This window comes from Mercurialis annua, linkage group LG5 (assembly GCF_937616625.2).
Source record: "Mercurialis annua linkage group LG5, ddMerAnnu1.2, whole genome shotgun sequence".
Taxonomy (NCBI): Eukaryota; Viridiplantae; Streptophyta; class Magnoliopsida; order Malpighiales; family Euphorbiaceae; genus Mercurialis; species Mercurialis annua.
In genome coordinates, this window is record NC_065574.1 from 4,878,253 (window position 1) to 4,905,817 (window position 27,565).

At 32.1% G+C, this 27,565-nt stretch overlaps 2 protein-coding genes across 2 annotated transcripts; one reads left to right on the plus strand and one right to left on the minus strand.

Moving 5' to 3' along the window:
* Positions 1–10,791: 10,791 nt before the first annotated feature.
* On the plus strand, positions 10,792–20,434 carry LOC126682552 (1-phosphatidylinositol-3-phosphate 5-kinase FAB1B). Its single transcript, XM_050378270.2, has 12 exons — positions 10,792–11,134; positions 11,261–12,065; positions 12,399–13,151; positions 13,917–14,070; positions 14,214–14,558; positions 14,857–15,717; positions 15,807–16,138; positions 16,549–16,672; positions 16,753–16,923; positions 17,335–18,867; positions 19,432–19,698; positions 19,804–20,434. Exons 2-12 carry the CDS (start codon positions 11,446–11,448, stop codon positions 20,131–20,133), a joined length of 5,490 nt encoding a protein of 1,829 aa, XP_050234227.1. The 5' UTR covers positions 10,792–11,134; positions 11,261–11,445; the 3' UTR covers positions 20,134–20,434.
* Positions 20,435–21,611: 1,177 nt separating this feature from the next.
* On the minus strand, positions 21,612–22,829 carry LOC126682349 (uncharacterized). Its single transcript, XM_050378000.2, has 3 exons — positions 22,568–22,829; positions 22,304–22,437; positions 21,612–21,895 (listed from the first exon to the last, which is right to left on the minus strand). The coding sequence occupies exons 1-3, from the start codon at positions 22,715–22,717 to the stop codon at positions 21,760–21,762; spliced, it is 420 nt and encodes a 139-aa protein (XP_050233957.1). The 5' UTR covers positions 22,718–22,829; the 3' UTR covers positions 21,612–21,759.
* Positions 22,830–27,565: the final 4,736 nt, after the last annotated feature.

Genomic DNA, 27,565 nt, shown 5'->3' on the forward strand with positions numbered 1-27,565 from the left:
TATGTGAGAAATGTGAGTGACTGAGAAGGAATTTGTCCCTCATTTATTTGAGTAAGATATCTATGGGCCCCTTGAAGAAGATAGACTGAAGTAAATGCATGGCCATGCTAATTGATAAGAAGTTATCATTTTCAGTCTACTTAGAGTCAAGAACTAATGATTGAATGTTATAAGGATGACATAACTATGCCTTATATTCAATCTGGATATCGAGAGACAAAGGGATTAAAATATTATTGTAAATGGTTAAATCGGATTATCGATATTCATATAACTTGGGTAGTCATAATGTCTTGCTAGAGGCCACTTATGACTTGTGGGCTGAAATAGGGATTTCGAGCCTACTGCCAACGTTATATGAACCTACAGGGTCGCACACTAAGAACAGGCCCAAAACAGTTATGGGTTGTACAAGCCCAATGTGATTAAGTGATTAATTATATATATATATATAATTCGTAATATATATATATTAATATATATATTAATTCGAAATTTAAGGATAAGTGTTTTCCTTAATTTATTATTTTTGGAAGATAATAAATATAGTAATTAATATATATGGATAATTATCAAAAAGGAGTTTTTGATAAACATAAACTTGTAGAATTGCAATGAGATTGAAATTCGAATTTGTCTCAAACCCTAGTGTTATTTATCACTATAAATACTCATTAAGCAGTTGGTTTGAGAATCACGAAATTCATTATTCACTAAATCACTAAAATTCGAAATTGCTTGTGAAGCAATAGTGCTAGCACACAAGCACTAGTTTTGGCTAAGGTCTGTTCGTGTGGATACTCGTAGAGGACGCGTTCTTTTGGAGGTGTTTCTGATCCGAGGCCAGGTATCACCAAAGTGAACCACCTCCTTCCTTCCTACATTGCTGTTGAATTCGACATACAAGTAAGTAATTGTTCTGTTTAATTCGAATTACATGGATCTTGGTTTGGGTTTTTAGATAAATTTTTGAAATTCCGCTGCGTTATGAACCAATAAAACCCAACAGTTCTATCGACTCTCTCTCTCTCTCTTTTGTATCGACATTTACATCTCCATTGTAATACTCTTGTGTTGATTATAGCGAATACTATTCCTGTGATGCAGCATACCACAACTGGCTTAGGGTTGATTCGGAGAACACAGAGGTTCCGATCCATGACAGCACCCAAGGAGACATTGAGATCATCTTTATCATTGTTATTAAGTAAGTGAATATGGCTATCTTGACCATTTTTTAGTAGTTAATGATTATCTATGTCGTTCTGACATCTTTGCTTAACATTACAGGGAAAGACCATGACTTCTGTTGTAGATCACATGTATGAATCAGCAGCACCTTTATTTCTTGAGCTGCATGCTACGGCTATGCTCTCTGCCTGCCTTCGGGTGAATGTATGCGTCCAGATGCTACCATTCATACTGCATTAGTGAGTGCTCTTTAATCTTCAGCAAGCCAGAAAAGCGTTTTCCACCGCCACTTGATTGCTGATAAATCTCAACTAAACTCATTCAAAAACAAATGATGAGTTAGTCATGGATGTCTTATTTATGAATTCAGTTTATATATTCTTAGAGATCGTTCCTTGCAGGGTGAGGTGCGAGCATTTAGATTATCTTCGTGTTAAACTGTGTGAAACTTGTAAAAAGTATTATTTCATCTGTAGTTTTGGCTCAATTTTATTGGTTACTTTGGATGGTTGAGTATGTATAATGCAAATGAAATTTATAATTTATTTTATGTATGTTTTTGTAAATGATGATTTACTTAAGAGATCATCAATAACTTGCGTTTTGTTGGTAATGCTACATTAGAAAAAGAACTTAATTTTTTCCATTTGCTATTGTAATGGGGAAAGAGCTGCAGGTAAGAGTTAAAAGGATATTCAATTCAAAAGCTAATTACAATTACATAAGAGATCTTAAAGGTATTAAGATTAAACCACCCTCCACGATTAATATGTAATATTTGGTTGATACCAAGCTAAAAGAAATAAGGGTGAAGAAGTAGAAACCTACAAAATGAATGAGAGTGACCTATTATTTTGGGGGCAAAAATGAAAATAAATCTGTGATTAAAAGGAATAACCTTTTTTTTTCTGGTAAGCTCATCCGGTTTTCATGGCTTCACCCTGACTAATCCGGATCCGACCCGCGTCGCGCACCTGGCATGATGGGTGAGTCTTCCAGTGGGGATTTTCTGCATTCACAAGATTCAAAACCGAGACCTTACTTAAGCGATACCAAGCCGCTTACCACTTGGACCAACCGCCATTGGTGAAAGGAATAATCTTTATCTTCCCTTTTTATAGTAAATTTTTTAAATTATCCATAGTTTAACCAATTACTCATTTAATACATTTTTCAATATATTCTATGAATTGGCCACGTGTACTAGTATTAATTTGTTGCCTACCTTTTTCTTTACTAAAATAAAGAGCTTGGAAAACAAAAGTCATTTCAATTGATAATGATTTGATTTCTTACTATCTTGAATTTCAATCTCTAAATTATAATAATCATATTCTCTTTACGGAACTCAAGTTGAGCTTCAGCTCGAAGTTTTTATAACTCAGTGAAGTTCAAATTTCAAAATTTAATCTCGGTCGAACTCGATCAAATACAACACACTCGAGATCAACCTTAAAAATTTAAGCGCATTCAAAATCGAGGTCGATTTTCTACAACACATTCGAGTTTGAATTTAGTTTAACACGGACTCGGTTCGACTCGTTTACACCCAACCCATAATTATTGCAATGACTTTGTTTATTTACACGTTAAAGTAAACGGCCTGTTATATCATCCATTTTTTGTACCCTAAAATCCCTTAGTACACCTGTCCCGAAAACCACTCACTTTCTTACTTTCTTTCTTCGTCTCCCTAAAACCCTAACTTTATTTTTACAGCTCGTTGAAAATGTCTGCAACTGCAAGACCTTCTGATCTACCTGAAGGCGCTCCTATTTCAAAGACCGGAGCACTTACTTCGCATCTCCAATTCGATTTCAACAAAAATGTATGTGTTTATAAGCTATTTAATATGTGTACAAAGTGAGTTCTGATAAAACAAAAAAAATGTTGTTTTACAGAAAGATTATATTAGTCTGTGTTCAATAAACTTAGAATAAAGTCGATTTCTTTTACAGTTATATGTTGGGCCATCGCATTGTCAGCCATGGTGGAAGCGTGGGTGAATATTCATAATTCTTCAAGGGGGTATCATTTGTGAGTTTGTCTTCTCAAATACTAATTAACGTTTTTGGTGCAAAAGATGGGTCTCTTTCTAATATTAAGAAAGTAATTCCATGGTTGCGGAATATTGAATTATGCATAGAAGCTAAGTGTTTGTCATCTGGGCGGACGCCACCTGTAGGCGTCCGCCCACTGGGGAGATGTCCTAGCAGGACGTCTCTCCCAGAATAGAGACATCCTTTTGGGACGTCTTTTTTTTGGAGAGACGTCATTAGAAAAGAGACGTCATTCTGGGACGTTTCCCCAGTTTGACGTCCCCTTTCCGGGCTAACGTCCGTGGTTGGCGTCAGCCCGGAGGACAGACGCAGAGCGGAGACGTCTCGGCTGACGCGATCCGGGGACGTCAACCCGAATTTTTTTAAAAAAATATAAAACATTAAAATGACTAAAAAAACTTAAAATCAAATATTTACCGACGGTTTCTGACCTACGTCTCGTCCGAAATTCGACATTTTAACCGTAGAATAAGGTTTCAGTTTAATAGGTTTGGATGAATTTAGAGGATTTATTTTTTTTTAATAGAGAAAGGGTAAAATAATAAAATTAGGGGCGATACCTAGTAAAAAGGGGCGATGTTTAGTAATCCAGAAAATAAATCTATGAATGAAAAAAAAAATTATCTTTCCATTTTGCAATAATTTTTTTTAATTATCCATAGTTAAACCAATCACTCATTTAATACGTTTTTTTAATATATTCTATGTATTGGCCACGTATACTTCGCTACTGAAATACAAAACCTGGAAAACAAAGACAGTTTAATTCATAATGATTAGTTTAATTCATAATGATTTATTTTCTTACTATCTATATTTTTTATCTTTAAATTCTATTTACGAAACTCGAGTTAGCTTGAGCTTGAAGTTAATACATTTTCGGACTCGGATTCAAATTTGAAAAATAGAACTCAGTGGAGTTCGAATTTTAAAATTTAATCTCGTTCGAGGTCGAGCTCGAACAAATACAACACATTCGAGGTCGACCTTAAACATTTAAGGTCGAAGTTTAATGGTTAACCATTTAACATTTAATTTTAGGTTTTTAATAAAAACAATACTATAAATCGGTTTATAAATTACCCTAATGACAACCGGTTCATGTCCGCTGCTACCTAAAATACCCTAGGATACTTGGGCCGAAAACAACTCAGTATAACTTTCTTTCTTGGTCTCTCTGAAACCCTTATTTTATTTTTAGAGCTCGTTACAAATGTCAGCCAAACCCAGACCCGTTGATCTCCCCGAAGGCATTCCAGTTCCAGAGATTGGAGCCATTTGTTCATAGCTCCTATTCACTTTCAGCATAAGTGTAAGTGCTATCAAGCTTTCTTTTTGTGGTACAATGCTAGTAAGTATAAAGTTTTTAACTTGAGCTTTGATGAAACACAAAGGAAAAATATGGTAGTTTACAGTATATTAATGTTTGTTCAATAAGCCTAGCTTTTCTTTTTTTGGTACAATGTTATTAAGTTTTCTAATATGTCTAAAGTTTTTCACTTGAGCTCTGATGAAACAAAAAGAAAAATGGTAGTTTATAAAGTCTATTAATGTATGTTCAATAAGCCTAGAATTAAGTTTTTTTATCGTTTGGTACAGTGCTATTAAGCTTTTTAATATGTCTATAAAGTTTCTTACTCGAGTCTGATAAAACAAAAATGAAAATAGTAGTTTACAATGTATGTTAATGTTTGTTTAATAAGCCTCAAATTAAGCTTTTTTTTTTGGTATAATGCTATTAAACTTTTTAATATGTCTTCAAAGTTTCTAACTTGAGATTTGATAAAATAAAAAGGAAAAATAGCAGTTTACAGAGTATATTAATGTTTGTTCAATAAGCTTCGAATTAAGCTTTCTTTTTTTGGTACAGTGTTATTCAGCTTTCTAATATGTCTATAAAGTTTTTAACTTAGAGCTCTGATAAAACAAAAATGAAAATGGTAGTTTACAGAGTATGTTAATTTTTGTTCAATAAGCCTAGAATGATTTAAAATCAATTTTTTTTACAGTAATGAGAATATGTTGGACGGTTGCCCTCTCTGCCATGGTGGAAGCTTGGGTGAATAGGGATCGTGCTTCAAGTGGAGAGTCGCTTGTCACTCTTTCATCCCAAATACTAATGATCAATTTGGGTGGAAAAAATGGGTTGCTGAACATTTCTAAGAAACTGATTTTATGGTTGCAGAATATTGGAATCTGCAATGGGGGAGGACGGAGCCGAGCGTCCGTCCGGCTCGTCGTTTGGAACCCTGGGGACCGGCTCCCGTCTCCCCCCTAGCCGACATTTATAATTGAAGCCACAAACTCAGTCTGCTGCTTCAAAGGGTTGCAGAAAACATTGTAACTCTAATATTTTTTTATGAAAATTAAAGGGCCAATTTTTTTAATTTTTTTAGTTTTGGCCAAACAACATCGTTTTGGCCAAAAAAATTACTGGAACAAAGTGCTATCATTTTTTTTTTCTTTCCAAAGTTAGAATCACTGATGAAAATTAAATTACAACAAATGAAAGTCATATAACAAAAGTCATATATATGATCTTTCTAATTTTGAGATAATAAATAATAAACAACAATTCAAATACAAGCTATAAAAAAATCAAAAAATAGAGAAAAATCTAAACTTGAGTCCCGAAACTTAAACACAACAATTCGTTGAGCGGGTGTTAGATGATTCCTCTTTCCGATTTGCCCGTCGATCCGCTTGATCCGTTGAAGCCTATTATTTCCGATCTCCATCTTCATTTAGATCCTAAAGAGATAGATCCACAACCTCATCATTTTTTTTAGATCTACAAGAATTTGGATCTAAAGTTCAAACAAACACTAAATGTTCTTGTACATCTAAAAAATATAAACAAATGAGGATATAAAAAAACCTTATTATTTCTTCAAAGATGAACAAAATAAAGACCCAAACCAAAACTAAAATTTTAACAAGAATTTATTGAAAGCAATAGTAGATCTATAATAATAAGTATTATGGGCGGAGAGAAGATGATTTTCCGGCTAGCCGGAAAGATCATCTTCTCCCACCCTTAAACAAATGAAGAAGTTGAGAGTTTTTTTTAGAGAGAAAGGAGAGAATTTTTTTAGAGATATAAGTCTTTTTTGCTACAAAGTGCTATCATTTACCGTAGCTTTTCTCTTCTCCAAACCTCATTTCTTTTAATTTTTTTCTCTAATTTTTTTTAAAAGACAAATTAAAATCCTAAAATCAAATGACACATAATTAAATTTTGAAATGTCGCCCCTCCCCCTCCTCCTCCTCATCTATAATCCTGGTTCCACCCCTGCTGGAGCAGTTTCTTTGAATCTCTGATTCGAGCACAAGTCACCCGTATGTATTTGTTTAAAGTCTTAAATGTGTATAAAATTCCAATATGAGTTAGGTTACAAGATATATAAACTTTATGGGTTGATGGATTTTTTATTAAGAAAAATATATATTTGTTCTATCATATTAAAGTAATACTAGTTTTTAAAATCAAATTTATTGTAGTTGTCTGTTGGGCTTTCACATTATCTGTTACTTTTGAATTGTTTGATGACACGAATAAAGTTAAGAAAAACCTCTGAAATTATTTCACGATTGAACCTTGGGACATATAATAGTTCTGAATCAAACTTTCGAGTTACGACTTGCAAGTTATAGGTTTTAGAAAAAGCGGGAGTCGCCATCGTATGGTTAGATCTTTCGCACGTAGGAGATCGAGACACAACCCCAGGGATGAAAATAGCTGGTTCAATAGAGCAAGATATAATAAGAATTTGTATTATCGAATGACATTTGAAGGTTTTGCAGTTATTGAAGCTTGGTTTAACATGAAGAGAGCTTCAAAGGGAGAACATGTCATCCATCTATCTGCCTAACTTTTAATCAACAATTTCAGTGGACCGAATGGAGTGCTTCTTTCTCTAAAAAAAATGATTGCATAGCTGGCAAAAAATGGAATATGCACTGAAGAATTTTGCCAATTTAAAGATCCATGGAAGAAGGAGATATAATTAGTTTTATTATTTTAAGTGACTATAATTTAATAATATTATGTGATAGCTGCTGATATTTTTGTGTGCTTTAAACAGTCTAAAGTCAAGACTGTAATCCTTGATCTAGTTGTTAAAGGGGAACCCATCTCGAAAGAAGAAGTTTTAATGTCGGTAGACAAAGGTCCAATTATGGGAGATAATTCGCACCTCTATAGCGCTTGATTCACTAAAAAAAAGATGTACATGTTATTTGTGATGTTTCTTGTTTTCATTTCATAAGTTGATTTTTATGTGATAGCTAATTATTCTATTTTCAGGATATATATTAGGAAGCTACAGGTTCGTTTTGCTTTAGAACATGCTATCGTTATATGCGGTTTTGAAACCATAGACAAGGGTGGAATCAGGGGAGGGCGGAGTCGAGCGGCCGCCCGATGGGAACCGGTTCCAGGCCGACGTTTTTAATTAAAGCAGCAGACTCCGTCTGTTGCTTCAAAGGGTTGCATTCCTATTTTTTTTAAGAAAACAAAGGGTCAAAACGGCGTCGTTTTAGCCCTTTGATATTTAATTCTTTTTTTGCCAAGTCGGCGTCGTTTTGGTCGAAAACAATTACTGAAATAAAGTGTCATCATTTAACCAAGTTGACTAATGAAAATAATTAACAATTTGGTGTAATCATATAATATATTTAAATATGAGGGGTGTCATAGTTGAATTACAAAAATTAAGGGGTGAGTTAGTGTATTTCATTAAAATATAGGGGGGTTTAAGTAATTTACCCTAATAACAAATATAGTTATTGAAAATGAAAGTTTATTTAAATATTTGGTTTAATTTGATTCTTGTTTTATGCTTTAAAAGATAATATATTTCTAAAGTTTATTAAATTAAATCGAATTGAGCCGAATTATATACTTATAAAAATAGAATACACACTCTATATTTGTCATTATTGTAAATTGGCAAACACCTAAAAAGCACGAAAACTTCGATAAAGTTTGATGTCCCATTTTGAACACGTTCTAAAAGTCAGAAACTCTTGGATAACTTATACGAAACGTCTCAAACCGTTTTGGTAAATACAAGGCTTAAATACATCAAAAATCACCAACTTTCGCGTGTTTTTGGTATTTAACATAATCTTTTAATTTTGGCAAAAAAGTACATGAACTTTCAAAATTTTACAATTAAAGACACCATCACCGTTTTGGATGTAAAACGATGTCGTTTTAGATTGGAACGACGCCGTTTTGGATGTAAAATGACACTATTTTTCAAAGGAAACACACACGCGGTCTTAATTGCAAAAAATTGGAAAGTTCATGTTTAATATGCCAAAATTAAAAAATTATGTTAAATACCAAAAACACGCGAAAGTTTATGATTTTTGGTGCATTTAAGCGTAAATAAAAAGAATTAGACAGTAGTAAGAAGATCTAAAAAATTCTCAACAAATATTTTTTTAACCAATCACCCATAATTATTATTTTTCACATTATTTACAATTTATATTTTTATTGGATTCAATTATTGATTGATTTGTTGTATTAAATGTATTAGTAAAATTTAACATATATAGTATTTTATAATTTTGAATATTATAAATGTGTCTTTATATTTTTGTTATTCATATTTTTTTGCTACGTTTCATGTCCTTTAATTTTTTTAAATACCGTTTTCGCGTGTTCGTTGCATATCATTTCTGTTTTATGTTTTCATACTATTTAGGCAAACACTAAGCCACAATTATCATTCATATAATCGTCATCATCATTTAAATAAGTAATCATCCAATCACTTTTTTTTAAAAAAAATCTTAACCAAATTTGTATATGCATTTATTAATTAAACTTCTAATTACATTTGACGAATACTAATTAAAAAAATTACTTTTCCTCCAAACACAAGCAAGGTTTGTCGTTAGACTTTTGGATATACTATAATACTAGTAAAACCAAATCATAGTATATTTATGTTTCTTTCACATAAAACAGATTTTAATTAATTTATTTTTTATTTCCTTCCTTGCTTGCCCTTAAAACTAGCATAGCCATCAACATTATTTATACAGAAATTGAATTGCTAAAATATTAGTAACATACGCGTTTTTATTTTATTTTACAAATTATTAAATATTAAAACTAAAAATGATTGGACATACAGTTGTCATTAACATCAATGGTCAAACATTCAAACTAATAGGAAAAATATTATACATCTATTATCCTATATTTTTTTTCATTAAATTAGAGGGTATTTTAGGGAGTAAAGAAAACTGCCGGTGTGTATCTTGCGGTGCTTGGCTATTAAGTGACGTCGTTTTGTTTTCTGTTTTTTATTTTTCTACTCATGGTTTTTATTCATACTATTTTATCGTTACCGTGAACATGTACCCACGTTATCAAAATGTGTCTCTATCTATGTAAGAACAGAAGAACCCAAAAATTAACAATATAGTTTAATTTAGGTCTAATCACTCAAAAATCCCTCACCTTTAATTTTTTTTTCAATTCCACCCCGACGTTGAAAATTTGTCAATTTTACCCACTTTTGAATTTTCCGTTTTCAATTGTACCCCAATATTTTAATTTTTGTTAATTTTTTTACTTAAATGATGAAATCATTCAATTAATTAAGTCTAAACATGAAATTAAATTCTTTTTTATTCAAAAAAGTACAAATAAGTCCTTTATTTTTAAAAACTAACTAAAAACCATAATCAAATTAACACTAATTTAAATTCGTAATTAATTTATCTAAGTTTAAATAAATTTTAAAAATATACAATTAATATATGCGAGACATGGAGAATGTTTTAAACAAATTTCCAAACGCAAAAGACGTTAATTTAATTTTTCAGGGTACAATTGAAACACAAAAATGCAAAATAGAGTAAAATTGACAAATTTTCAACGTCAGGGTATAATTGAAAAGGGGCTAAAAGGTCGGGATTTTTTTAAGACATTAGGCCTTTAATTTAATCAATTGAAATTGTATTAATAATAATGAGTAAAATGTCATTTCGGCATTCAAATTTATATTTAAAAATTTAACAAAATTTTATTTTTTAAAATTAATTATATCCTAAAACTTATATTTCGATCAACTAAGTCATTTTTAATTTTTAGATTTCAAAATTTATATTTTATAGTCAATAATCTCGAATCTGTATACTTATTCGTGTGACTTATTTGACCCGAGACATCAGTTTTAGGATCTAATTAATTAAAAATATAAAAAATGATTTATCTGATTACGACACACAAATTTCAAGATCCAATTGGTTAAAATTAATTTATTTAATAAGTGACTTATCTGACTACAACACATAAATTTTAAAACATAAGTCATTAAAAATGTTAAAAGTAATTTATTTAATCTTAAGATATAAATTCGAGGACCAAAATGACCCTTTTCTTAAATGATAATAGTAGAAAAAAATGGTGGACACCATAAAGAAAGAAAAAAAGGACTTTTTAATATCCAGTTATATTAATAATTTTATAGATTAATCTAGCAGAGAAATATCTGATAATTAATTTAATTATCAATTATCAGGCATCATTTGTATGATGGATTCTAATTCATTTTTTTATATATAAACATTATCTTCTCCATTTCTTGAAAAAATTGGGCTTATTTTTCTATTTTCATAGATTATGAAATTGCTGCTATAAACTGTGATCAAGAATTCAATTCGATCTTCAAATTTCGATTTTAAAAAGAATCTGTATCTGGGTAACCGCGATTTTTTAATAGCAAAATCTCTCCCACACACCACCTACCTTTTTGTCACGGATTCATTGACCACGTGGCGCCAGTCTTTTTGGACAAGAACAAGATCTTGGATTGTGATTTTTAATTGTTATTGTGGTTCTTGATTTTCTTTATAAGGTAACGTTTATTTTACCAGGATTGTAATCTCGTACTTTTTAATTTTTTCAGTATTGAATATTTGTATTGGAAATTTATATTACAAGATTTAATTAGGGTTATTGATTAGGGTTCTTGTAATTTTAGGGATTTGATAAGGTTTTATACAGTCAAGTGTTTACAATCTGAAGTTGAAACTGTAGAATAAGGATTGGAATTTAGATTGAGATTGGAAATTTTAGGAGCTGTGTATAGACTTTTCGGATAAGATTGTTATTGAGAGGTATAAATGAACTTAGTATGATGAAGGGATCTGTGAGGATTGCTTGTAGATGGATTCACCTGACAAGACGTTCTCCGAGCTAGCGGGCTTATTCAAATCGTGGATCCCTTGGCGGTCTGAGCCACCTAGTGTGTCGAGGGATTTTTGGATGCCCGATCAGAGTTGTAGGGTATGCTATGAATGTGATTCTCAGTTCACTTTGATTAATCGTAGGCATCATTGTCGACTTTGTGGCCGTGTTTTCTGTGCCAAGTGTACAGCCAACTCAGTTCCTGCCGCGTCTACTGATCCGAGTACTTCACAGGAAGAATGGGAGAAGATTCGTGTATGCAATTTTTGTTTCAAACAATGGCAGTTGGGGATTACTAATTTTGATAATGGAAATCCGATTCCTAGTCTGGATCTTAGTACTTCACCGTCAGCTGCTAGTTTGGCCAGCTCTAAGTCCACTTGCACTGCCAACAGTAGTAGCTGCACTCTTGGCTCGATGCCTTACACAGCTGGGCCCTATCAACGAGGTCAACAAAGTGAGGGTCCCTTTCCACATCAAACATCTGAAATGGATACGAATTTAGAAAAACAGAGAGATGTCACATTGGATAGGAACAATGGCCATGTTGCAGAAATGAGTGATCAATATCCGAACCAGTATGCATTTTCTATGAACAGGTTCGAAAATCATCTCATGTTCAATATTCCTTTGTCATTATATCTTATGTAGGCTTCAGAAACATTCAGCAATATAACAATGAAATGCACTTTTGTTTATGCACGTAGGTTCCAAAATCTGACAAGCATATATCAGCTGCTAAATGATAACTGATTATGCATTTATTATAGGATAACTGGTTTTCTTTATTATCAAGCAAATTCTTTTACATAGATTATTATATGTAGTTGGTATCATAGAATACAAGACAACATCAATTGATAGGAATGTAAAATATTATTGTGGATATAAAACTGTTACATTTATGATTTTTGGTTTTCATTTGGCATTAGGAGTGATGATGATGATGATGAGTATGGGGGTTTTCAGTCTGATTCTGAAGCAAGGCATTTTCCTCAAGTTAATGAGTACTTCCATCATCATCAAGCTGAGTTTGATGACATGAGCAATGACGAAGGATCGCATAAAGCTCATATTGATGGAGAAAATACTGATTCAAAAAGTTTAAGCAGCTCTCCATTAAACCATAGTTTTAATTCACATGGTTTGGAAGGAATGCAGCATCTTGGGAAAAAAATAGAGCATGAAATGTATGATGAATCCGAGGCAACTTCCTCTATGTATCCTGAGGAAAATAGGGATTCAGAACCTGTAGATTTTGAGAATAATGGAGTGCTCTGGCTCCCCCCAGAGCCAGAAGATGAAGAAGATGAGAGGGAAGCTGGTTTGTTTGATGATGACGACGACGATGAAGGGCATGCAGCTGGAGAATGGGGGCGTTTACGTTCCTCAAGCAGTTTTGGAAGTGGGGAATTTCGTAATAGAGATAGATCAACTGAGGAGCACAAAAAAGTCATAAAGAATGTTGTCGATGGGCATTTCAGGGCTTTAGTATCTCAGCTATTACAGGTTGAGAATATTCCTGTTGGTGACGAAGATGATAAAGAGAGCTGGTTGGAAATCATCACATCTCTATCATGGGAGGCTGCAACATTACTAAAGCCAGATATGAGCAAGGGTGGAGGAATGGACCCAGGTGGATATGTGAAAGTAAAATGCATTGCTTCTGGACGACGTTATGAGAGGTAGTTTCTGCAATCATTTCCATCCGTGCATATTATTCGTACGCTGTCTCATTCCACATGCTTAGAGAAACTCTTCAGTGTAGATTTTTTTATATATCAATAATAATTAAGAAGACTATGAGGTTGCCTACGGAATTTGTTTTGGTGTATGAATTTTGATTTTCATCTGGAAAGCAGGCGTTCATGAAGTAATAAATTGGTTCATAGGCAGTTGAGTAATCTCAGAATTTTGTGCTAGAATTGATATGCTTCTCATACAAGTAAACACTTATACATAGAGGCTATATATGATAGCAGTAGTTGCAGCTAATTGGTTCGTCCCATGTGCCACATTTTCTAAAAAAAAAACTGCTTTACAAGTTGAAACTAAGAAATAAACTGCAACCATTCCTCTACTGGAAACTTTAATTAGCTATAGCTCATGTCGAACCATCTTCCTTTTTTCTCTTACAGTAAATAGTATAGAAAGAGCTAAGATAAATATTGTCATAATGTAAAATAAGTTATGTATATGAAGCGAATGCATATCATAGAGAATAACTTTTTATTAAATTATTAAAATTATTAAAGTAAATTCAAAAAAAAAATCAAAAATGAAAGTTAGAAAAAAAAGCGCAGGTTGATCTCTCTGGTTGAGGCTGCATTTATTAAACTTGACACGTGGGATGTGTTTACTTATCATAGAGATTTTTGTTTTCAACTGCTGTTCTTGTTGCAGTCTCTGATTTCTTTTTGCTTACTTGGATTTGATTGCTTCTTGTCCAGCATGGTTGTTAAAGGAGTTGTTTGTAAGAAAAATGTGGCTCATCGTCGAATGACATCCAAAATAGAGAAACCTCGACTGCTGATCCTTGGAGGGGCTCTCGAGTACCAACGAGTTTCTAACCACCTGTCAAGTTTTGATACTTTATTGCAGCAGGTTGTGATCTTTTAGGAATCAGCCTTCTTCCTCTAGCCTGTTAGCCATTGATTATTTCTCTATGATCAAGAGCAATTATTTTCATTTCATTGAACTTTTCACCTTTCTCTTCTTCTTTTTCATTTGTTTCCTTTCTTCTGCAGGAAATGGATCACCTAAAGATGGCAGTAGCAAAGATAGATGCCCACCAACCTGATGTTCTTTTAGTAGAGAAATCGGTTTCTCGATTTGCCCAGGAGTACCTTCTTGCTAAAGATATATCACTGGTTCTAAATGTCAAGAGGCCACTTTTAGAGCGCATAGCACGTTGCACAGGTGCTCCGATAGTTTCTTCCATCGATCATCTTTCTTCTCCCCAGTTGGGGTACTGTGATATGTTTCATGTGGAAAGGTGTTTAGAAGATCTCGGTACTGCTGGGCAGGATGGAAAAAAACTGGTGAAGACATTGATGTATTTTGAAGGCTGTCCAAAGCCATTGGGTTTTACTGTAAGTCCACTGAAACTTCCAAAGTTAGAAATAATAATGGTGATTATTGAGGATGATAAGATTTTCAGTTTCATATTGTAACAAATAGACAAGGTTGCTATTGGCAGAGATTTGATCAACTTTGTCAATTGTTTGGTTAAATGTCAATTATCCCTTCACTCTTTTTTGAGATCACAACAACTGCCGCTATATATCAACTTAAAAACATATTTGTCTACAAACTTTTTCGCTGTTCCTTTCTTATATCATCTTATTTGTCTTGCTGACTACTTATGTCTTGTAATTCCATCTGTTTCAGATTTTACTTAGAGGTGCTAATGGGGATGAGTTGAAAAAAGTGAAACATGTGGTCCAGTATGGAATATTTGCAGCATATCACTTGGCTCTAGAGACTTCTTTTCTTGCTGACGAAGGAGCTTCTCTACCAGAACTCCCACTTAAATCTCCAATAACGGTGGCATTCCCAGATAAACACTCAAGCATTGGGAGATCTATATCAACTGTACCTGGTTTCACCGTCCCTGCTCAGGGATCGCAAACTAACAGTGAACCACAAAGATCTAACAGTGTCCCTGTTACATATCTTGACTCAACAATTAGTTCTGCTATTGGTCATGTTGAAAGGCAACGACTGACTGATGGTTCCATCTCTGATTCTAGTGTACCTATATCATCTCGCATCAGTTCAACTGCAATTCTTTCTACTGTTCCTTCCACTGTAAAAGCTGTTTCAGATTCTTACCGTACTTTTGAGCAGAAAACTAAAATGGAATCTGGACTGATACCAGAAAGAACTGTGGTTAACAACGATATCGCTAGCATGAATGATCATTTTAAAGCTAATGGCTTTGGGTGTCAAGAAAGTGTTATGGAACACCATTCTCAAAATAAAATTAGTGAAATGGTACCTAATCAGTCGCAACTTCCAGAGTTACCATCTGCAAAGGAAGATCGTAAAAATAATTTGGAGGAGCCAGGACCATTAAAAGAAGAATTTCCCCCATCACCTTCAGATCATCAGAGTATTTTGGTTTCCTTATCTTCCCGATGCGTGTGGAAAGGGACAGTTTGTGAAAGATCTCATCTTTTCCGAATCAAATACTATGGTAGTTTTGATAAACCTCTGGGTCGATTTTTGAGAGACCATTTATTCGATCAAGTAAGTCCTTTTATCTTATCTGTGTTTGTATCTCAATTTATAGAAGATGGGACTGCATTTTAAAACTGAAAATCTCAATTGTTTCTTAGAGTTACTCGTGTCGATCCTGTGAGATGCCGTCAGAAGCGCATGTTCATTGTTATACTCATCGACAAGGCACCCTCACTATATCTGTTAAGAAGCTGTCAGAAATACTCCTACCAGGTGAAAAGGATGGGAAGATCTGGATGTGGCACAGATGTTTAAGGTGTCCCCGGACTAACGGTTTTCCTCCAGCTACTCGAAGAGTAGTGATGTCTGATGCTGCTTGGGGATTGTCTTTTGGGAAATTTTTGGAGCTCAGTTTTTCAAATCATGCAGCAGCAAGCAGAGTGGCTAGCTGCGGTCATTCTCTGCACAGGGATTGTCTTCGTTTTTATGGGTATTTTTCTCAATCATTTTGTACGCTGCACAAATGAAGTGCTTTTTTAAGTCCCCTACGGTGTGCTTCCTGATGCTGAAAACATCACAATCATTACAACTATGGTACCTATAGCTTGAAATTGATTTGTGGCACATTGTAGACTGAGATTTTGATTGAAACTTTGTTGGAACTTGGACGGCATCATCTAAAGTACCTTTTTGGACACTCATGTACTTCCAGCAAATCTTATAAGATCCATTAAAGTGATTATTAAACTTATTTGTGTAGTTGAGTCCATTTAACATGAATTGCTAAATTAAACAAGCAAGAGTAAATAAAACCTTCTTAGTCTTTCCATTTATTTTAATGAATGCTCATTCCTCAGTGTGTGTTTGTGTAGATGTTTCTCATAGATTTTACATGTGCAGATTTGGGAATATGGTTGCTTGCTTTCGGTATGCATCAATTGCTGTTCTCTCCGTGTACCTTCCACCTCTAAAACTTGATTTCAATTGTGAGAACCAGGAATGGTTACAGAAAGAAACAAATGAGGTGCAATAGTTAAAAACAAATTGATTTTTTTGTTTATAATTGATACACATGCAGATGATTTGATTATCTGATTATAACAGGTTGTTAACCGGGCAGAGCTTCTATTTTCTGATGTGCTCAATGCTCTGAGTCAAATTGCAGAGAAAAAATGTAGTTCAGGACCACCGAAGAGTGGCACGAAACTACCTGAAGCCAGACGTCTGATTGGAGAACTTGAATCAATGTTACAAATTGAGAAGGCAGAATTTGAGGTAGGTTTCTTCTATAAACTAGAATCTTTCAACCCTTGATAATATCAAATCCTGAAGGCAATCACGGCCACTGCATTTAAATTGACCACTCAAATTGCAGATATTTCTGTTGATAAATTTGGAATTCCTAGCCAAAGTATTATCTTTTAATTCGCTGGTCCATAATTTGTTAACAGCAGCAAGTACACTGATGTCTTTAAGTAACAGTGGTATCCTCCCATTAATCATGAAATTCTTCACGATTTTTCAAGTTGATCCGTTAGTATCTCAACAATCGACCCCCTCGCAGAATCATACTTTGAATGAATCTTTTTTTTTTTTGAGTTTGTGTTAATACAATCATTCAAGAAGTCGGCTTGCACTTAACTATTTTTCGTTTTTTTTTACTTACAAATTTTAATAATGTTTTAGGTATCACTCCAAAGAGCTTTGAACAAGGAAGTGAAGAAGGGTCAGCCTGTTATTGACATCCTTGAGATAAATAGACTGCGAAGGCAGTTACTTTTCCAATCTTACATGTGGGACCACTGCCTAATTTATGCAGCCAGTGTAAACAATAATAGTTCTCAGGATGGTTTGAATTGCTCAAATACAGGAAATGAGGAAAAGCGTCTAGCCAATACTGAACAGCTTGCTGATATGAATTTAAATGAGAAGCCAGGAAAAGGTTTTACTAGTTCTGATTCTTTTCTTACCGAGGAAAAACTGCTTAAAATCATTGACCAGCATGGAGGATTAGGCAGCAGTCCTGACCAGTTAGACATGGGTCAGGAGCCTACTCATGGAAAAAATGCTGACCTTTCTAATACCTTTCCCATCAGTGATCAACCGCGAAGTCTGAAATTCAGTGGAACGGTTCGTAGGACACAATCTGATGGACAGGTTCCTGTTATGTCAAACTTGACCGATACCCTTGATGCTGCATGGACCGGTGAGAGTCAGTCGGGAGTTGGACCGTTTAAGGATGACTCCAGCGTACTTTCTGATTCAGCTGTGGCAGATTTGTCGACCATGTCTGCAGAAATGGAGAGATTAGTTTCAAACAGTGGAGCACAAGACTTCAATGGGTCCAAGGTCAGCAGTGGACTTTCACCCGCAATGTCCACTAAGGGTTCAGATAATATGGAAGATTCTGGGGGCCACTTAAAAATGCCTCTCTTAAGCTTTTATCGGTCTTTGAACAGGACTTCTTCTGCAAGCCCCGACAAGCTTGAGACAATGGGTGAGTACAGTCCGGTCTATGTTTCATCCTTCAGGGAGTTGGAGCTCCAGAGCGGAGCTAGGCTTCTCCTGCCTGTGGGATCTCGTGATGTTGTCATTCCTGTATATGACGATGAACCTACAAGCATTATAGCTTATGCACTCCAATCTCCAGAATATGAAGACCAACTGATTAATGATGGGGAAAGAATGAAAGAAGGCGGGGATTTTAATTATTCCTCGAGTTTTTCTGATGCTCTGACCTCTCAGTCGTTCCACTCAGCTGATGAAGTTATCAGTGATTCTCATAGAAGCTTTGGATACACAGATGAGAGTATCTTACCTATGTCGGGATCTTTTAGCTCTCTAAGTCTGGATCCACTCTCTTACACAAAAACTATGCATGCCAGAGTTTCTTTTGGAGATGAAAGTCCACTTGGTAAGGTAAAATATTCTGTGACTTGTTACTATTCGAAGAGGTTTGAAGCATTGAGGAGTAGATGTTGCCCATCTGAGCTTGATTTCATAAGGTCCCTCAGCCGTTGTAAGAAGTGGGGAGCTCAAGGTGGCAAGAGCAACGTCTTCTTTGCAAAAACCTTAGATGATCGATTTATTATCAAACAAGTCACGAAAACAGAGTTGGAGTCATTTATAAAATTTGCTCCTGAATATTTCAAGTACCTTAGTGAATCAATTAACTCGAGAAGTCCAACATGCTTGGCCAAGATTTTGGGGATCTATCAGGTATGTGGTATTGATTCTGAAAATGGTAAACAGTTTAAATTATCCTGAGCTATTGGTTGACCCTTACATTTTGCTGAACACATTCTGTCAACATGCTGTTTGTCTTTTGCTGCAACTGTATTTTTTCAACCAAGTTATTTGCTCCATAATTGATCAATGTGGATCAAAGTCCTAAGAACTGATCTCATTGTTAATAACTGCATTTCATGTGAACATAAATCTATACCTGAAAAGAAAAAAGATAAAAGTTGAAGCATGTATATTATTTGATCACTTAGAAGTACAAAGATAAAGTGATGTCAAAAGTTTACAGTCTTCACATTGATCAATTCATGGGTGCCCTTAGCTTTCCCACTATCTATGTTATTTAAAGTTGGCATGTCAAAATGGTGGCAGTTTCAAATTTTTCTTTCGGCAAAGTAGCGGAACAGATTTTATAAGTTTAGAAGAAGAATGCAAAATTAAGGTTTATTGAATTTGTCCTCTTTGCAGAGTATGGAAATGCTATACTGTATTTATTTTCCTGGAAGTTAATATTGTCTGTTCTTGCCTTGATGTTGGAAGGTTACTGCAAAGCATCTGAAAGGTGGGAAAGAATCAAAAATGGATGTTCTGGTCATGGAGAACCTTCTTTATGGACGGAATGTGACCCGCCTCTATGATCTTAAAGGATCGTCCCGTTCACGATATAACCCTGATTCTAGCGGGAGCAATAAAGTTCTGTTGGATCAGAATTTGATTGAAGCGATGCCAACTTCTCCCATTTTCGTTGGAAATAAAGCAAAGCGATTGCTGGAGAGAGCCGTCTGGAATGACACTTCGTTTCTTGCAGTAAGTGTTAGAACTGTGGGCATGTATTTGATCCGTTCACTTCTACATTTTACCACAGTAGAATCAACTCTAACTTCTTTTGTGCTTGTGCTTGTGCTGGTGCAGTCTATTGATGTAATGGATTACTCGTTATTGGTCGGGGTGGATGAAGAAAAACACGAATTAGTTCTCGGAATTATTGATTTCATGAGGCAATACACTTGGGATAAGCACTTGGAAACATGGGTAAAGGCTTCAGGTATACTCGGCGGGCCGAAAAACGCGTCCCCGACCGTTATTTCTCCAAAGCAATACAAGAAAAGGTTTCGGAAAGCAATGACAACCTATTTCCTGATGGTTCCCGATCAATGGTCTCCGCCTCTTATGATTCAAAGTAAATCGCAGTCCGATTTGTGCGAAGAGAACACACAAGGTGGTGGTGCTTCAGTTGAATGATAATATGTGTGCTTGTACATTTAAATGGTGCACTTTGGGACAATTGCCCCACATGATTTTTTCCCATGTTCATATTTTTGTAAGTCCTTGCATTTTTCATTCTTTTTGATAGGAATAATTATTAAATTTGTATGTTTAGTTAAAGAAAGAAGTTGATAAGTATTTGTTAGGAGAAGGCTGTTAATTAAAGCCACAGGAATTTCAGGTAGAGGCATAATATTGAATAGCCTCTCCATGAAATCTCTGCATATTGTATTTATTCTTATTTTTATAATGCCAAGGGAATATGATGTTTTTAGCACTTTTGTTTGATAACTCATTCTCAGTGATATGTCTTTCTGTGAAATGCTTGATCAGTTGAGATTTAAATCAAGAATCGAAATGCTTGAGAAGTGATTCGAAAATTTAATATAGTGATAGCTAAACAGTTATATATTTGCTTAAACTATAAATGAGATTTCATATATTTTTAAAATTTGAACTATATAATTTTTAAAACAAAAAATAGAGTTTCCTTTATTTATTTTTAATTTATAGTTATAAAACGACACAATGTTGTCATTATTTCGTGTTTTCTTCTTTTCATCATTTAAATTTTTGAATTTCTTTTATTTTATGAGATTCAACAATTCATTACAATTCATTATTGATTCTATAAATTAAGCACCATTTTGTGATTCCTTCGTAGTTGCATATCTCTTTGATGAATCCTATAAAAAAATCATATGAGTATGATTTTGCTAACAACATCATCAAGAATCTTAATATATTAAAGGGTTAATTCCTACAAAAATCACGAACTTTACACGAAGTTTCATTTTAATTATGACCTTTAAAAATTGTCATTTAAATGCACGAACTTTCATTTTATTTCAAATCTATCACTTAAGTAAAATTCGGTGTATTTTATCTGACTAAAAATTCATAATCCTAGATACTCTAACTGAAAGATAATAAGATTTGATGTTGATTAATAACTTGGGTCTTTAATTAATGGTTTAGTGAAGAATTTAGTCAATAAAAATACACTGAAATGATGAATTTGAAACAATATGAAAGTTCGTGCCTTTAAATGGCAACTTTTAAAGGTCATGATTAAAATGAAACTTCGTGTAAAGTTCGTGATTTTTTTAAAAATTAACCCTATATTGAATCACTTAAATGTAAATTAAATCACGAATTTTAATGTAATTTGTAAATAAAACATAAACTTCAAAATTTAATAAAATCAGTCACCGATTTTCATATTTGGCTAATCATAACGATTTGTATATTTCCGTTGAAAAATGTTGATGTGGACAACAAAAGATATAAATTATGGCAGTTACATCAGCGTTTATTTGACGAAAATAAGCCGGTGTTCTGATTTGTCAAAAAATAAAAATTGATGATCGATTTTATCAAGTTTTAAGTTTGTAATGTAACTATAAAACACGCGAAGTTCATAATTTGTTTGCAATTAACCCAAAAGTTTAAAATAGAAAGAAAAAAGAAACTGTATTTAATATAGATAAAAGTTGTTTAAGTCGACTATATACATTCTGAGAGTGGATGAACTGAGTTTCATTTACATATCTGATGCAAATTATTCAGAATAAAACAGAGATTTAATGAGTCAGTAATTGATCAACAGCATTTATTAAATTCATTCCATTTGAAGTCTTCTTGAACAGCAGCAACACCATTTTCACCATTGTTAAACTCAACTCCATTAACAATCTGAAGCAATCTTTGATGTAGCAGATTGAATATCTCAGCATCTCTGAATTTCACCAAACACAAAATCAATTAAAATAACCAAAAAAAATTATAAATTTTCTACAATATCAAAAGAACAAAGGTTCATTTTGGACCTCGAATTTGGAACAAGAGGTCAAATAAGGTCTAAGTTCATGGGTTCATGGAAAAAAACACCCTTGAACTTAGTATTCTAGCTCGTTTTACCCTCTTCAAATGAGGTGGTAGAAAATGATTAGAGCATTATATTCAAATTGGAGTTGAGGTGGCAGATTGAACAATTTGGAGCTTATGGGGTAAAATGATCCAAAATGTTCGGTTTGAGGGTGTTTTTTTTTTCTAAGGTCATGAACTTGGCCTTATTAGATTTTTTGTGGCAAGTTCAAGGGGCAAAATGAAACTTTAATCAATAGAAAAAACATAATTCAAATACCTTGAATCATATGATGATGATGATGTTCTTGAAATTTGTTGATGTAACCTAGGACCTTCATCAAATCCTTCACAAATTAATTCTCCACTCTCATCTATATAACAAATTATCCCCTCAGATTGATTCTCAAAGACCTGTAATTTAATCAAAAACAAAAGAAAATTAAGTCTCATAAACAATTTCATATTCTGTAGTTTCTTGAATATGAAAGTGTTATTACTTCAATCACAAGTTAACAGAGAAAGAAAAAATAAAAAGCAAAACCTTGTTCTTGAATGATCTAACTTGAAGTTTTGGTGATTTCTTGAGTGAAATTTGAGTATATTTAAGCATCACAAATTTGGTTCTTGGCCTAATAACTAAACCAGATTTATGAATCAAGATTTGAGGAGAAGAAAAACATGTTACAGCCATTGAAGAAAGAAAGAAATAATTCAAGAAAATAAAAAATTTCTTGATCTTGATAGAGTATATTTGATCAGCTATGTTATAAGAATAGAATACTGATAATGGTTAGGACATAAATAGAATTATATTCTTAATATAAATTTGACAGGTTATGTCTTGTCATGAAGCATATTATATAATGAGTATTTATAATAATATAAGCAAGAAATGGACCCCATGGAGCTTATCTTCTACCTGTTGCTGCTGGTGAAGTCGCCATTGTTGGTTGATTGTGAACCTTTGTTTCCAATCTGTTGGTTGGTGGGTCTATTCATAATTTCACAAACTAATAAACTTTACATTCTTAAATTTCATTGATGCAAGTGCTTAATTTCTATTGGCTTGCAACCTCAATTTTCCTTTAATCATTTGGAGTTTGTGCAACCATTTAATTTTATGTATTGTCCCGCGTATATAATTATTTGAATTATAACACTTTAGTAGAATATTCACTTTAAAATACTTGTTTAATAACAATAAAATTAATTTATATTCTTATCGTCTCATAAAGACGGGAAAAATATTATACTTCTATAAATTGAAGAATAAGTTAATTAAATCCGTCTAAATTTTGGAACTAAAATCTTACTTTTAGTAAAAAAAAAATTATCCTGGTAGAATAAAAACAAATCAAAATACTATTTCATAGTTGAGACTCATCCAAAATATTTCATATATCTTTAAAGAAAGATAATTTAATTACAATTAAATTATTATAATATTCTTAAAATATCTATTGAATATTTTGAAGCACGTTTTTATGAATTAATAATTAAAAAAATCAAAATAACTATGTTTTAATGCATATAATAAGACTATAAAAATATTTTGAAAATTTTATCTTTAATCATTTTAAAAGTGATATTTTTTTGATTTTCATAAAAAAAAACAAAAGTATCTTCTTTTTATCCATATGGGACAAAAGAAGTTTGTAGTTTAATATAGTTTTTGAGCGAAATAATTTTATAAATAATGTGTCAATCATAACTAATATACCGTATATCATTATTTCGTCAAAATAATATTGATAAAAAACAAAGGAGAATTCAATTTTGATTTATATATAAATATCTCTTCAATGCAAATAAATTTATTTTTCTATTACACATTATACTCATTGACCATTATTTATGGAAAAAAAATATAATCATTTTTTTTTAAAATAGTAGATTTTATTGGTAAACAACCCAGTTTCATTAGGTTCTCAAAAAAAAACCCCAGTTTCATTAAAGATTTATATTTTATCTAGTTAAATATCTTAGACGTGACTGCCTCTTCTTATTCTCAAAGGTTAATAAGGATATACTAGTATTATTCTTATTTTTTAAAGAAATTGAATATGTTCTATATTACTGTGGTTCAGCACATTTAGTTTATTTATTTGTGGGATAGATTTCCACCAATCCATTTCAAAGAAATCACCGTATGGTAACTGATTGTATGGAAAAATATATATTTAGATTCTTATATTTAAACTATTTTTAGTATTTGATTTTTGTACTTTTATTGATCAATATTAAATTTTTACCTTTTTGATTTTAGAGACCCTATCCCTCAGTCGTGAGAAGGGGTAAATAGTACTAACTCGGAGAACAAATATTAAGTTCATTTTCCAATTCTTCTACTTTTAAATAATAACAATTTTTTTAATTAGATTCTAATATTGTCTGACTTTTTTAAATAACTCAATAAAAATTTATTAAATTTAGAATATTAATTTTTTTTTTATTATTTTGATATCTGAAGTATAAATATTATTTGCACCAAAAAAGAAGTATAATTATTATTATAATAACTACCATATTTATTTAGTAGTTTGAAAAATTTCAACTTATGAAAAATCAATTCCAAGATATGATGAGTCTGAGTCTCATAGAGGATTCATCCACCAAACGAGACTTCAGGACTTGCTAAAGAATAATAAGTCAAAATCAATCTAACTCATACTAATGAGACCGAATCCGATGAGACTCGCTCACTTAAAATAAAATTCCTACGAATTCATCCAAAAAGTAATGTCTGAATCCTATAAGATTTGGTAGACGTGGATACTCCGAAAAATTCTAAATTTAATATGAATTTTATTCGAAGATTTAGAATAACAATTCAACTACAATACCAATGATCACAGAAATTTTAGAAGATCTTGATCTTTTAAAAGAACAAAAATACATTTGTATTCGCAACCATATTATTATTTAGAAACACAATCCTTTTTAAAAGGTATTTTCTTATTTGAACTCATATCCCTGATAATGAGAATCCTTATCTTATATGGTTTCCACTAGGTATTTCATCACCCACTATATAAAGAATTTGAGATATTGTCTATACGCACACATTATTACAATTACTCTAAACTTTCTTAAGTTCAATATTAACGTAAACATCAGAGAACTCATCAAAAAATCATCGTCCAATCGGAAGTCTAATCTCTGTTTTGCAGGTTAAATCGTCAAGAAGACAGACTCCATCAAGACTATTAAAATTTAAGTCATTAATTTCTATTATTTAAATTAAGCTATAAAAATTTCATAAAATTGTTTTATGATCAATGTAAGACTAATGAATTTTCAATTAAAATTAAAATTTTATTTTTACCTATATTTCTAAAAAAAATTGTCAAATCTAAAAAGTTTAATTTATGAGTCCTGTGATTTACTATATATGTCATCTTTCCTAATTATAAAGAAAATGTTAAATTATAATTTCATAAGTAAAAGTGAACTATAACTTTTTATTCTTTTATAAAATTAATAAAAAGAAATTATAATTGTTAAATAAAATAAAACTTTGTCTACTTTTATTGCCTAATGGGAAAAGGTCCAAAAATGACCCTACTGTATAGCCCACATTTCATGTTGGCATCTAATGTATTTCGGATCTCAAAAATGACCCTAACATCTTGAAAAAATATCAAAAATGACCCTTCATTTAATATTTCTGTTTAACGGCGTAAACATTTCTATTTAACGTCATCCATATTTTGTGCTTTTTTGATACTTTTTTTACAATATTAGAGTCATTATTTGAAATTTAAAATACATGAAGTGTCAATAAAACACAAGGGGTATATATGAGAGGCAATTTTTACACTTTTTCCTTTGCCTAAACACAATTTTGCCTACTTGTACTGCCTAAACACGCATTTTGCCTACTTTTATTGCCCTTACTTCTTACTTCTTATCATCATGTAGTATGCTTTATTAAAATATGTTTTTAGCTTACTCATATATTGTGACATTCAAACGATATATTAAAAATATTGTACTACTTTTCCATCAAAAATAAATTAAAATTGTACTAGTATTTTTAGTCAACGGCCCTTGGCTTTTCCAGGCCACACATACCAAAGACTAAATAATTTTTAACAATATTTCAGCAATCGATTAACTCAAAACAAATTTAAAAAATAATCCTACACATGTGTACTGTGTCATTTTTATGATAATAATATAAAATAAATAAGTTGACAAATGATAATGTGACATAGAGAGAAAATGCAACTAATGAATCATGTTCTTATATAAAACTGGTAATTTAGTTATCACATAGAAATATTGATTGAATGTGACCTCAAAATGGAAGGGAAATGCACTTTTTTTGTCATATATTAATTTGATGAGACACTCAAATAGAAATGCATATTCACATGTAACTAATTTGTACTTAATACACATAACAGAAATATAATATTTATGTAATATAAGTTTAACAGTATTTTAAAAACAAAAATAAAATAGCATTTTTATAAAAGGCAAAATTGAATAATACAAAAAAAATATAAATTAATGAAGAAGAATAGCTCCCTTCAAATTCAAATTTTCTTCATTTCTCTCAAGTCCACTTAGATTTTTAACACCTAAACTAAATGATATTTAATTTTTTCTATTTTTATCATTTTGCTTAAGTGTCAAAAATCTAATTACACTTGAGAAAGATGAAGAGAATTTTGGACTTGAGGTGATCGACTCCCTGAATGAACATTGTCCCTTTTATTATAAATGATATAATTTCCTCTTATTCATATGGGAGTAGAGTTGTTTGATGGGCTAGATATCCATTCAATTTGTTCAGGTTCGGCCCGTTTGGATCAGATTTGAACACTCTATTTGTCCTTCAAGTCCCATCCAAGACTAAGCCTGTATAGACTCATTTTCTCAATCAAATTATAAAAAAAATCTACCACCAAAAATTACTTACTTTTTAAAAATACGTACTAAATTAAAAGAATTCAATTTTATCTAAAAAATAAAAAAATTTACACATTTTATGTACTTTTTTCTATAAAAAAGTAACTTTTTGATATATATTTGATAAATTATCAATACAATCTCTGATACCGTATGTAAAAAGTGAAAACCTTAAAATTTTAATATGAAAATTATACTCTAGATTAAAATCAATTTTTTTATTCTTACTCTTTAATTTCTTGCTCCAATTTCCATTCCATTGTGTTTTTTTAAAAAGCAGTTTCAAATGATAATTTTAAAATACAGTGTACAACTGATTTTAAGAATCAATTTTTAAAATAATTTTAAAAAAGGTTTCAAACAATTTTAAACGATTTCAAATAATTTATAAAAATACAGTTTGCAATTGTTTCTACAAAACTTTTTAATATCTTCTAAAAAAATAAGTTAAACAAGATAGTTTTATAAATTTAGAGAGTAGGAATAAAAATACTTATATAAAAGAGGAAACAATAAAGTTTCAAAACCGAAATACTTTTGCAGATAAATGTACTATTTTACAAATTTTTTATAAAGAGGTTCGTATAGAACTAATATATAAATCGAGTACTCACTTAAACTT

Coding starts and splice junctions, on each gene's coding strand:
- LOC126682552 (XM_050378270.2), top strand. CDS start 11,446: ATGGATTCACCTGACAAGACGTTCTCCGAGCTAGCGGGCTTATTCAAA. Junction 13,152..13,916: donor TCTGGACGACGTTATGAGAG/GTAGTTTCTGCA, acceptor CTTCTTGTCCAG/CATGGTTGTTAAAGGAGTTG. Junction 18,868..19,431: donor AGATTTTGGGGATCTATCAG/GTATGTGGTATT, acceptor TGATGTTGGAAG/GTTACTGCAAAGCATCTGAA.
- LOC126682349 (XM_050378000.2), bottom strand. CDS start 22,717: ATGGCTGTAACATGTTTTTCTTCTCCTCAAATCTTGATTCATAAATCT. Junction 22,438..22,567: donor TTAGATCATTCAAGAACAAG/GTTTTGCTTTTT, acceptor ATTAAATTACAG/GTCTTTGAGAATCAATCTGA. Junction 21,896..22,303: donor TCATCATCATATGATTCAAG/GTATTTGAATTA, acceptor GGTGAAATTCAG/AGATGCTGAGATATTCAATC.